Source organism: Populus nigra, chromosome 9 (genome assembly GCF_951802175.1).
Source record: "Populus nigra chromosome 9, ddPopNigr1.1, whole genome shotgun sequence".
NCBI classification, from domain to species: Eukaryota; Viridiplantae; Streptophyta; class Magnoliopsida; order Malpighiales; family Salicaceae; genus Populus; species Populus nigra.
This window is the reverse complement of record NC_084860.1, coordinates 2942055-2955658: the sequence shown is the minus strand read 5'-3', so window position 1 is coordinate 2955658 and position 13604 is coordinate 2942055. Positions and strand designations below refer to the sequence as shown.

Below are 13604 nucleotides of genomic sequence, written 5' to 3'. Positions count from 1 at the left end.
TGCAGGAAATTGCAGGAACTTATGATTAGTGCAAACAATAGTCTTAGTGAAAGGTTAAATATCAGAGAGTAAATAAAGATCATTCTAGGATTCAAGTTATAACAACTTCGCTATTACAGAAAAATTACCTGGCTATTACAATCCAGTCAAAATCATCATTCAGCAAATCCAGGTTCTTGATTTGCTGAGCTTGTTGTGACATGGGAAATTTTAGCTATCCTTAAGCTCAAGGTACCCATAAAAGTTGATTCACTTGACTTCAACACATTCAGGTTATCTTGCAACAAGAAGCAGCCTAGCTACCCTACATGATACTGATTCATAAGAGAGAGTTCTATCTTTACAATCTTCAATTTCGCTTCAAGATTTATAAGGGTTTGGATGAAAGATTTTGATTATCAAAATTAACATCAAACATAGATAACTCGTAGCCTAAACCCGATGAGAATTAGTAGGCTAAGGCACAGTTCCACGCCTGTGTTTCGAAGAAAATGCTCTTCTTGATTTTGATATCCCTCCATCACTGTCACAAAATCTGCTTGAACATTCTTCACTATCATTAGAAGGGCTTGAAACAGGTGGAGGCGGCGTAGAAGACCATGGAACTACTTGATTTTCTTCATCATCTTCACCCCCATGATCATTACCACCATCACCATTTTCTTCATCTTCATCTTCATCACCATCTTCTTCTCTATCAAGATCATCATCATCATCATCATCATCATCATTGTCGCCTTCTTCGTCATCTTCTCTTCCTCTTTCTTCTCTACAACCCGAGTTGTTTACGCAGTTGTTGCAGACAGAAAGGGTAGGGCCTAACTTGTGTCCGGTTCCCGTCCAGGGCGTGAGAGATTGACAAACATGACAAAGAAGTGATCTTGAATGTTTGGCAACAAGAAAATTTGCACTATGAACATTAGCATCACAGTCCCAACATAGGTTGGCTTGATCTGATTCACAGTACACTTTTGCTAAAGAATCACAGAGCTCACACCTTTTCATTTCTTTCCTCTCTATTTGGAGACGGACTAAATTAACCTGCAAATTTCTATGTGCATGTCCTGCTTTTATCTGTGTCTTTGTTTGGGCCTAAAAAAACAAAACACATGGTTCAGGACAACTTGCAACTGTTCATATTTAAGACCTGCTTAACTCTTTTTTTTTTAATTCTTAAAATGAAAAAAAGGGAAATTTTCTTTTGAAATTGGAAAATTGCACCGACTCCCTATTTCTTGTTGCTTAACTTCAGAAATTATTGTTTTTAGATAGATTTGATGTTATTATGCTGACTTTAATAAATCTGATTAACTGTAATCTCGTGTCAACTTTTATCTTATAATAATTTAAGATTTTAATGCATTAAGAATGAAAAATAGGTCACATGATCTTAGATCAAAACATTATAGTAAAAAATCATAAATTTAAGATATCAATGAGCATGTTCTTGCATAGGAGGAATTACGAAGGAAGAAGTTTCACTTTTGAATTTCATCTCTGGAGATTCAAATCTAATAAATCAAATAACACTTATAAGGAAAAGGATATTGATAAGAATTCGATCGAAAGAGTTCAATGCATTATTAAAAATTCGATCAAGTGGCATCCATCTCTCATCGCTTAAGAATTTATTCAAAGTCAATATAAACTACAATGAAATTGTTTCAATAATGCCAACTTGCTGTAAAAAACCAATCCTCAGCCAACGGATTGTTCAAATTGGCGTGCTATAGAAAGTAAAAGCTTGTACAAGCCATCGTGAGGCAAAATTGTGAATAACGAGGATGATTGTGGATAGGGAGAGAAAGGGGTCTTGCTTTGTGTTCTATTGGGTGGGGATTAGGTTAACTATTGGACAAGTCAGTGCCCACCAAATCAAAACGCTAACGTGGGGGTTGAAGCGAGGCACTTGAGGTCAAGAACTGGACCTAACCCCCTGGTCCCTGCTTTTCTTGCTCTTGTGCATTCATCAAGTTACAAGGCTATGTTGTAAGACAAATGCAGAAAAGCTTTCAAATCTGCTTCTGTACCGATAAGAAACGCGATCGATGTTGATAGTGTTGTCGTCTCATGTCCAGATGTTCCTCTTTCAGGTCTACAGTTTTTGAAATAGAAGTCCAATTCGAGCCAAGACTCAATCAGCATCTTCGAAGATAAGTCAATCTATCTCCGAAGATAAGTCAATCTATCTCCAATAATAGTATCTTATATAAAATAACCAGTATTTATTTAAGAGCATATCTAGGTCCTTTCATATGTTATGAACTCATAACAACGAAATTGGAAAACGTTAATGGAATATTCTGTCAAGTATTGTTTTGTCAATAATTTATATTGCTAATGGATTTACTGACAAAAATATGTTGTTAGGAAAAATTGTCTTCAGCAATTCTATTACTAAATAATGATGTATCAATTTTTTAATAAAATTATCAATGATATTTATTGATTTTTTTTTATTACTTTCAATACTTTGTCAAAAATTTTGTTGAAAATTACCAATAAAATATATTTTGTTGTTATGTATGATGTCAGAAATTTCTGATATAAATTTTTTGTTGCTATTTACATCAAAAAGTAATGAAGAAATATTTTTCATATGCATTTACATTACTATTTACCAATTTTTATGTTTATATACCATGGTATTTCCAATCCTCGCTTTTAATGATGTAGCTCCAATTAATTCTGTTAGAAATAATGTTCAGGACTGCTGAGCTGGAATTTTATTCTTTCTTTAATTTTTGATTTAGTCAATTCTGTTCCTATTCTCTTGTTCTTGTTACTATTTCGCAACTCTGTTATTTCCATTATCAATTGATCATGGCATGAATGTAGGACCATGATCGTAGGAGTTTGTTATGTATCAGCTCTATAAATTGAGCTGCAGTTATGAATAAAGTATTCAAGCTTTTCATTCATCAATCTCTTCTTAAACACAAGCATTATCCTTTGTTATTTTTGTTGTTCAGAATCACTGCAACAACGACAATTGGTATCAGAGCTTCTTGATTTAAAGGGATCTGTGTTGTAACCCATGGAGACTGAAGTAAGCTTCTCATCAATTGCTCCACCAGTGTTCAATGGTGACAATTACCAGTTTTGGGCAGTACGGATGGAGACATACTTAGAGGCTCTGGATTTGTGGGAGGCAGTGGAAGAAGATTATGAAATCCCTGCACTTCCAAATAATCCCACCATGGCGCAGGTCAAATCACAGAAGGAGAAGAAGACAAAAAAATCAAAGGCAAAGGCGTGCTTGTTTGCTGCAGTAGCATCCACCATTTTCACTCGAATCATGTCTCTGAAAACAACAAAGGAGATATGAGAGTTTCTCAAGACTGAGTATGAAGGGGATGAAAGAATTCAAGGTATGCAAGTGTTGAACTTGATGCGTGATTTCGAGTTGCAGAAGATGAAGAAGACTGAATCCATCAAAGAGTACTCTGACAGGCTGCTTAATATTGCAAGCCAAATCAGTTTACTTGGCTCGTCCCTGCCTGAGTCAAGAATTGTTCAAAAAATTCTTGTAACAATTCCTGAAATCTTTGAGGCTACAATTACATCCTTGGAAAATACCAAGGATATGTCAAAAATTACTTTGACAGAAATGCTAAATGCATTACAAGCTCAGGAGCAAAGGAGGATCATGAGACAGGAAGATGAGATTGAAGGAGCTCTATTCATCAAGCATAGAGAAAAAGGAAAGAATTACAAGAAGAATGGAAGCAATCAAGCATCATCAGGTGATTCCAGGAATTTCAACAGGAGCAACACTGGAAACAAAAAAGGACCTTTTCCTCCATGCCAGCATTGTAAAAGGAGATCACATCCACATTTTAAGTGTTGGAGAAGACTAGAAGCTAAGTGCAACAAATGCAATCAAATGGGGCACGAGGCTGTCATCTGCAAAAACAAAATTCAACAGCATGGTGAAGAAGCTCAAATTGCTGATCAAGAAGAAGAAGATCAATTGTTTGTGGCCACTTGCATTTCCAGAAATGACTCAAGTGAAAGTTGGCTCATTGATAGTGGTTGCACCAACCACATGACACATAACAGAAACATATTCAAGGAGCTGAAACAAACAACTTCAAAGGTTCGAATTGGAAATGGAGAATACCTTGCTATTGAAGGAAAGGGAACCGTGGCAATCTTGACTTGCTCAGGTACTAAGTTCATCTCTGATGTATTGTATGTCCTTGGTATAAATCAAAATTTATTCAGTGTTGGTCAGCTTATTGAGAAGGGTTATAAAGTAGTGTTTGAAAACAATTGCTGCTTGATCAAAGATGTGAATGGTCATGATATTTTTAAAATAATCATGAAAGGGAAGAGTTTTGCTCTAAATCCATTGGAGGAGGAGCATACTACTTTCCCAATTAAAGAAAATATCACAGATATTTGGCACAAGAGGCTCGGGCACTATCATCATAGAGGGCTGATGCTTATGAAATCCAAGATGATGGCTAAGGATTTCCCAGCACTTGATGATCACATATCTAGCTGCAGAACTTGTCACACTGGCAAGCTAAACAGGAAGCCCTTTCCAGAAGCCACATGGAGAGCAACAAGGAAGCTGCAATTGATTCATACTGAGATTGCAGGACCACAAAGGACACCCTCTCTAAATGGGAGTCTGTATTATGTTGTCTTCATTGACGATTACAGCCGAATGTGCTGGATTTTCTTCTTGAAGCACAAGTCAATGGTAGCACAGGTGTTCTGGAATTTCAAGGCCAAAGTTAAAAATGAAAGTGGCTGCAAAATTCAAGCCCTCAGATCAGACAATGGCAAGGAATACACTTCCAATGCCTTCAATGTTTTTTGTGAGGAGGCAGACATTCATCATCAGCTAACAACTCCGTATACTCCTCAGCAAAACGGAGTTAGTGAGAGGCGAAACAAGTTCATATTAGAAATGACAAGATGCTTGCTACATGAGAAGAATTTACCAAAGAAATTCTGGGCAGAGGCTGCAAACACTGCTGTGTTCTTGCAAAACCGACTGCCTACAAGAGCCTTGAATGATCAAACACCCTTTGAGGCATGGTATGGTTACAAACCATCTCTGAATTTTCTTAAGGTATTTGGATGTTTGTGCTTCACCTTTGTTCCACAGGTCAAGAGGGATAAACTTGACAAGAAAGCACTTCCAGGCATTTTTGTTGGCTATAGCTTAGTTTCAAAGGCTTATAAGATTTTCCAGCCATAAACTGGAAAAATCGTTATAAGCAGAGATGTCCAATTCCTGGAAGATGAAGAATGGGACTGGAACGATGCAATCAAAGGAGATTCAGCCTCTCCAAAAGGCAATTATCTTGTTTCAGACACAGATGATCAAAGCATGGAAGATTGGGACATCAACATGACAGATGACACTCCTGTTAGAGGCACACGGTCACTCCTTGATGTGTATCAAAGGTGCAACATTACTGTGTGTGAACCAACAGACTTTGAAGAAGCCAAGCTAGATCAAAATTGGCTTGCTGCGATGAAGGAGGAGCTTCTCATGATCACGAGAAACAACACGTGGGAGTTGGTTGACAGACCTCAAAACAGAAATGTAATCGGTGTAAAATGGGTGTATCGAACAAAACTCAACGTTGATGGCTCAATCAATAAGCTCAAAGCCAGGCTAGTGGTGAAGGGTTATGCACAAATCTTTGGTGTGGACTACTCAGACACGTTTGCACCGGTAGCAAGACTTGACACTATCAGGCTGCTACTTGCCATTGCAGCACAACTGAATTGGAAGGTGTATTAAATGGATGTCAAGTCAGCGTTTTTAAATGGTGTTTTGCAGGAGGAGATCTATACTGAGCAACCAGAAGGCTTTGCAAATGAAGGAGAGGAGGACAAAGTCTGTCTTCTTAAAAAGGCACTATATGGATTGAAGCAAGCTCCAAGAGCTTGGTACAGCCGAATCAATAAACATTTGCAGCACTTGGGATTCACTAAAAGCCTCTCTAAATCGACTCTTTACATCAAGCAAAATGGTGATAACATCCTTATCATCTCACTTTACGTTGATGATTTGCTTGTAACAGGAAATAACAACAATAATATGGAGACGTTCAAGCAAGAGATGATGAGTGTATTTGAGATGACAGATTTGGGTTTGATGTCTTTTTTTCTTGGAATGGAAGTTAAGCAAGCTGAACATGAAATGTTCATATGTTAGAAGAAGTATGCCAAAGAAATCCTCAAAAAGTTCAAACTTGAAGATTGCAAAGCAGTAAACACTCCTATGAATCAAAAGGAGAAGCTATGTAAAGAAGATGGAGCCGAGAAGGTTGATCAAGCACAATTCAGAAAAATTATTGGATGCTTGATGTATCTCACTGCAACTAGGCCTGATATTTTGAATGCTGTGAGTATCTTGTCTAGATTCATGCATTGTGCTAGTGAATTGCATTTCAAGGTTGCTAAAAGAGTGATAAGATATGTCAAAGGAACCTGTAATTTTGGCATAAGATACACAAGAAGTAGAGAGTTCAAACTGGTCTGGTACTCTGACAGTGATTAAGGAGGCTCAATTGATGACTTGAAGAGCACATCAGGCTACTGTTTCTCTTTAGGTTCTGGTGTGTTTTCATGGAATTCAAAAAAGCAAGAAACCGTAGCCCAATCCACTGCTGAAGCTGAGTTTGTGGCTGCAACAGCTGCTGTCAATCAAGCTTTGTGGCTGAGGAAAATTTTATCTGATCTTAACCTAGAGCAAAAGGAAAGCACAGAAATTCTAGTTGACAATCAAGCTGCCATTTCCATCTCTAATAATCTTGTGTTTCACGGGAAAACCAAGCACTTCAACATCAAATTATTCTTTTTGAGAGAGGTGCAGAAAGATGGGAGTATCATTCTTATTTACTGCAAAATTGAAGAACAAGCAGCTGATATTTTCACCAAACCACTGCCAGTCAACAAATTCGAATTTCTGAGAACAAAGTTGGGAGTTTGCAGCTCCTAAACAAGGAGGAGTGTTAGAAATAATGTTCAGGACTGCTGAGCTGGAATTTTATTCTTTCTTTAATTTTTGATTTAGTCAATTCTGTTCCTATTCTCTTGTTCTTGCTGCTATTTCGCAGCTCTGTTATTTCCATTATCAATTGATCATGGCTTGAATGTAGGACCATGATCGTAGGAGTTTGTTATGTATCAGCTCTATAAATTGAGCTGCAGTTATGAATAAAGTATTCAAGCTTTTCATTCATCAATCTCTTCTTAAACACAAGCATTATCCTTTGTTATTTTTGTTGTTCAGAATCACTGCAACAACGACAAATTCTTCTTCGAATATATAATTTAGTGGTGGTCTCACTATTATCCTACAAATCCAAACGTTGGAGCTTTAACCTTTCAATATAACTTTAGAATCATTTTAACACACATTAGATACATGAAAGATTTGATAGATTCAATTCGTTAGATATTTAAACGTTGGAATGCCATATGTGATATGCTTGCCAGTACTCCTTGGAATAACAGATCTGTAATAAATTCCTCTGAATGAAAAACTATATATCAAGTACTTGGAATGGATTTTGAGGTTGATCCGAATCGCAGATGGCACGATAGAACAAATAACATTGGATGCCATTTCAAACATGTGACAAAGATCTAATGATCTAGACTGTCAAATCATGTAGAAATTGCATGCGATGCTGCTGTGACCAGTGCATATATGAAAGCAAGCTGGGGGTTTTATTTTTTCTGTAGCCAGGAAAGTGATGTATTGGCATCAAAACAATGTCATTATGAAATTGCATGGCGTGGCTCATCTTACTTCAATGGCTATTTATAGGGTACTTGTTGCTTTATAGGATTTTAGGGCATCTAATAATAATAAAAATCTGAATTGATTTGAATTAACTCATCTAACCAACATTAACCTATAACATGAGCTTTAAGCCAAATCGACTTTCAAATCAAGTTTTATTCCAATGATTATGACCTGACTAAGGATAATTCTAATTTTAGAGAAAAAAAGCTGGTAGAATGAATGTTACAATGGATATCCGTCTTCTTGTACAAACATAACAATCAGGTCTTCTCAATTGTGAAGGTGTTAAAAATATTATACAAACAAAATAGGGACAATACTGTTTAAAAAAACTCCGATGTAATCTCACCATCGAATAGCTGAGGAAACAAAGGATGAACATTTTGTGAATGTTTCGTGTCTTCTGTCAGGAAAATATGCATATGATATGATTATTCGCGTTGAATTTTTGAGAGGAAAGAATATGAAAACTGAAAGAAAACACGCAAAGGCCTGTATAATTAAGCTATGATAATTGTTACTCATCAACCTCCATACATTCACTGATGGCTTCAATTGCTTTTGTTATAAATCAAAAACAGTGAGCGACAGGTAATTAAGTATGTTATATATTTTCTAGGTAGGAGTACTAGCTAGATATCACTGGGGGTTAATTAGCATAAACAACTACCAAAACATGTCTGCAAAATAATAATCATGCACACCAAGAATTGTTGTACGAGGCACATGTCTCTTGTCTTCTTAACCACAAAAATCCTAAATTCTAGAACAACTTCTTGATGACAAAATGACCTCTCGAGCTAGAAGCAGTTGGGTTCATAAATTTGCATGTTAAAGAGGCATCCTTTTTAGTGATCTCTAGGTGGAAAGCATACAGCATTTCCAACCAGGGAATATGCTTCCATTTCTTTCCACACAGAAGGTTCACTAGCAAGGTCTCTTGTGCCATCCATGTATTCCTGTTCCTCATCTTTTCCCTTTCTCTATAGATTAGTGTCCATTATCATCACAACTCAGGCACAAATGTAACTTGGAGATGCATTTTGAAGCTGCACTTTAAACTAATTCACACTTTTAAACACACTCATAATTAAGCTGAGCTGATAAAAAAAAGAAGCTATCCCATTATTACTTCCCTGCACTCGTAAGCCGATCTAGAAGAGACTTTGTCCCGTCTAGGCCATCTATCATTTGGACGTGTAAAAGGATCTCCATATTCTGGTCAGATTCCTTTCTCTGGCCATAGTTTGAGTTTCTTTCTCTTGCTGCCTTAGATTTGTATTTTATATAATTCTAAGAATTGAATCAACTTTTCGATTATTTACATAGTTAATATTGTGGAATACTGGCTTAGCTTGCAGTTCCATAGGCTTATAATAAGAATAAAAACTTTAATCTTCCATAAAGCATGCAGCCCTCAAACTACTACCGGAGACTTTTATCCGCAACAACTCCTCCTGTTTTTTATTCATCGTTTTAGGCCGTACTGATATTTTATTTTATTTTATTTTCTACCGTATATTGTTTGTTGATCTTGTTCATCTTAATTTATTCCTTTTAATAAAGGATTGATATTAACCTTAATTGCCAGAAGTCCCTTTCACAAATGGGAATCTCAGTCCCCGTGTTTTCCGCAAACACCGCTGACGGGGGCTCTCTCTTTTCTTGTGTTCTTGTCCATCTTCATTTATTCCTTTTAACAAAGGATTGATGATTATTTCTGATTGGATGGAGAAAAATTAACTTTAATTGATGCTTTTGAATATTATATAATTAAAATTATTTTATATAACTCAATTTTGACTCTCCTTTTAATTATACACGACTTATTTGACTCATGTTTGCCGCCAATCAGATAATTTTTATGGGAAAAAAAATAAATACACAAGCTTTTCAAAATGTATTTTTTTAAAAATAAAAATCTAATTATAAAAAAAACCATGCATGAATTTAATTAAATACATCGAGAACTATATGTATCAATAAATATAAAAAAAATGTTAATGCATTTATTTAACTCGTCTTTTTGCAGGTTGACTAATTTTTTCTTTAACACAAACAAATTAATATGTAAATATTATTAACATGTCTTTTGACATCGAGTAAAAGATATAACTGTAAATCAAAAAATCAATACTTATATATAATAAATTATAGTAATTATCATATGCGTTAATAAAAATATGTAAGATCTCAAGATAATTTCTAACGTAACAGAATAATAGAATAATGTTTCAATTGCTACAGTAAAATATCATTTCCTTAGTCATTATATAATAAATTTTCAAAAACAAAAGTGTAAAGAAAAAATAAAATAAAAATTACAAAAGAATGAAGATAAGAACTAAAATAATAGTATAAACAGGTCAAATGTAGAGTGATAAATATTAAAATTATAAAAAATAAAAAAATAATGTTTTTTTCTGAAAAATAGTGTAAAGAAAAAAAAGTAAAAACTAAAAAAAATACAAAAAATGAAGATAAGAAAAAAATAATGATAAATAGGCTAAGTGTAAAATGATAAAAATTCCAAGTATAAATAGAAAAAATATATAAGAAAAACTAGTTTTCTAAATTTAAAAAAAATACGATTTTGTCACTGCTATAATACCGTTACAGTAAAAAATTAAAAAAAATTATAATTATGTCATTTCTATAGAAAAATATCATTTCCTTTTAGTATATGTATAATTTTAAAAAGTTTCATAAATACAAAAATTTCTAAAAATATTTACTAATTTTAGCTATTCAGTAAAGGTTTCAACTTTTGTACTTGCAATGCACTTATTGATGAATTTTTAAAAATAAAATAAAAGCTGAAAAAAACCAAAGAAAAAAATAAAAAAAAATATAGTGAGCATAGTGATAATTGAGGAAGGGCTGAGGGATTAATTAACATAATCGTTTCTAATCCCTTCCCCTACCCTAACAACTAAGGGATAAGGTAAAAAAAAAAAAGTAAAAGAAAAAAAAAAGTTGAAGATGGGATCTGAGTTGTGAGAGAATAATAGGGAGTATAAATAGATGTATGATACACACAAGCAAAGCATGGAAGAAAAATTTGAGAAGGAGAAAATAAAAAAGAAAAAGAGAAAAAGAGAGAAGTGTGAGAAAAAAAAAGAGAAAATCAAGAGAGAAAATAAAAAAGAAAGAAAGAAAAAGAGAGATTGGAGAGAAAAGAGGAGAAAATAGAAAAGGCTCTCTATTCCTAGCCAACTTTGGCAAGCGCTAACCCCTCCTCTATTTTTTTCATTTCCCAACCGATCCACCAGCACCAAAGACTCCACTGACCGATCACACTCTCCTCTTCTTCTAGCTGACCGAACCTCCTGTCTTCCTCCATTTTTCAAAAAGCAAAACTTCAAATACATTTTATTGATTATTTAAAACAATTTTAGCATGTTATTGATTTTTATTAAAATTGTGATGAAATGTTTCAATTTGAAACATTTTTAACATGTTATTGATTGTTGTGAGATATTTAAAGTGTTGGGATCCACATATTAATATGAAAATATCTAAGGTACAATGCCTTTAAAAAATTTATTTTTTAAGGTGGAATAAGGTTGGGATTAATACCTCATTATAGGATTGGAAGGATCGAGTTACAATATGTTTATTTGAAGTATAATGGTTTGGTCTTGGTGTGAAATTTAATGTATGCCAATATGTTTTTGAATTGTTATGCCGTGTAGATATTATTTTTACTATGTGGTGATGTTTTTATTTATTATATTGATGTTTGTTTTTAGGGTGTTATGATAATGTTTTTATCTCGTTGTGTTGTATGTTATGTTAATTGTTTAATATGAAATTTTGTTATTCACTAATCATCTACATATTAGGTGGTGTCATTGATGTACCATCACCAGGCAGCAGTGTCATAGTTGCGTTTACAAAATAATAAAAACACACATTATTAGGTTAAAATGTTTATGAATGGAGCCTAATTCATACAAATCCTAAAGAGTAACAATGCTCCATATCGGCAAGCCAATAAGTACAGCTATTCTACTCACACAGTATGTTATGAACTTGCACTCTTCAAGGTCGTCGAAGATGCAAGCAAAACCTCGAGGAAGATACCATTACATGTTTTGAAATTTCTGAAAGGAAAGAGATGAAACGTGAAAGATAAGATGGCGTGCAAGCTAATATGTTTTCATACACCAACTAATTTTGTTAGAAATCACAACTGGTAAGGAATTCTATCACCAAAGAAAAGGACATGAAGAACATTATTCACGTATAGAGATCATGGGTGGTCATATAATATCTCTACGCACGACTACTAAATATCATCAGGGATTATAAACAACAATTAACAATATATTCCTATAATTATCACATCTAAGATTAGTGTAAGAGGTGTTTTGTAATTTTATGAGATTTATTTTATTTTAAAATTATTTTTTTTATATTTTTGAATTATTTTAATGTGTTGATATAAAAAAGTATCATTTTAATATATTTTAAAATAAAAATTACTTAAAAAACGTATGTATTTTGCATAGAAATAAGCTGAGATGGGGATGTAAGAAACCCACCCCATTATCTCTTTGGACTTGTAAGCTAGCCTAAGAAAGTTTGTCCCAAAAAGCCCATAAATTCTCTGGACTTACAATTTGGTCTTAAAAATGGCTTCACAGTCTAGCCAGATTCCTTTCTCTGGCCCTTTCTTCTTTTACCTTTGATTTTGTTACCTTCTTAGAAATGAGCTCTTGGCATAAGATTCATTTTAAGAATCGAATCTAACTGTTGTGTTGCATACTTAAAAAGGAAGGTTGATATATTGCAATCAATTAGATTCATATTAAAAATTTAATGTGTTCTATGTAATGAAAATGGAAGAGAAGAATAAAATGGCTGCATTGCAACAAATTAGATCGATGGAGAGCTACAATATCTTTAGAAAGAAAGAAGAAGAAGAAGAATGATTAAAAAAAAAAAAAAGGGCCTACATCTCACTAATAATAGCCTCTACGAGCCATTCTGTTGAATTCATCATCAACCCAGGACTCAGCCTGAACATAAGGGTACAAAATTCCATCTCATTCAATGCACCATCTCCATCCAAATCACCTTCTCTTACCATACACTTTACTTCATCATCACTCATATCCTGCAATCCAAGCAATGCTGAATTCTTCTTCAAACTCTCAAATGTGATCAAACCCTTGTCTTCATCAACCAACAACTGAAACCCATTGGACAACTCCTTCATAAACCCTTCAGCGCCTAACTTCTCCACCATGGCGGGAAAGAAATCCTCGAACACAATCCCATTTTGCGACGCCATTCGAGACCAATCACGTAGCGTAAACTAGCACTCAGCTAGTTGTTTGTGTATGGATTGAATGCAAAATGGAACTGATAAATTGTGAAGGTTGTGACGATGGAAATGTGACTCGATAAGGGTCCATATTTATAGTTTGTAAAGAGAATACCGAGGCTTAGGAGGAAAGGAAAAGAAACATTCGAGGAAAGATCATCGGATAGGTGTCAATGACACCGAGAGTACAGATAATAGAGGTTAGTTGTTAAGGAAGGTTGTTCTGGCCGGCTTTTTGCAGCGTATGATCCGTGACCATTTCTTCCTCGAAGTTGCATGGGAAGGTACCACCTTTAATTTTTGGTGAGGAGGCTTGCTTGCATTTTCCTTGCCAAAAAGGCGAGCTTTGTTTTGGACGGCATCATTTACAAAAAACGCCACGCAATTAATGTACACATATCTAAAAAAAATTATGAAGAATAAAATACTCCATATATAAAGCAGTGGTTTTGACCCACCGGCAAATTAAACCTTAAAGAATACAAGGAC

At 34.5% G+C, this 13604-nt stretch overlaps 1 protein-coding gene across 1 annotated transcript; it reads right to left on the bottom strand.

Annotated features, from left to right (window-relative positions):
- Positions 1-12628: 12628 nt before the first annotated feature.
- On the bottom strand, positions 12629-13195 carry LOC133703685 (calcium-binding protein PBP1-like). Its single transcript, XM_062128291.1, has one exon. The coding sequence runs from the start codon at positions 13080-13082 to the stop codon at positions 12741-12743; it is 342 nt and encodes a 113-aa protein (XP_061984275.1). The 5' UTR covers positions 13083-13195; the 3' UTR covers positions 12629-12740.
- Positions 13196-13604: the final 409 nt, after the last annotated feature.

Coding starts and splice junctions, on each gene's coding strand:
- LOC133703685 (XM_062128291.1), bottom strand. CDS start 13,082: ATGGCGTCGCAAAATGGGATTGTGTTCGAGGATTTCTTTCCCGCCATG.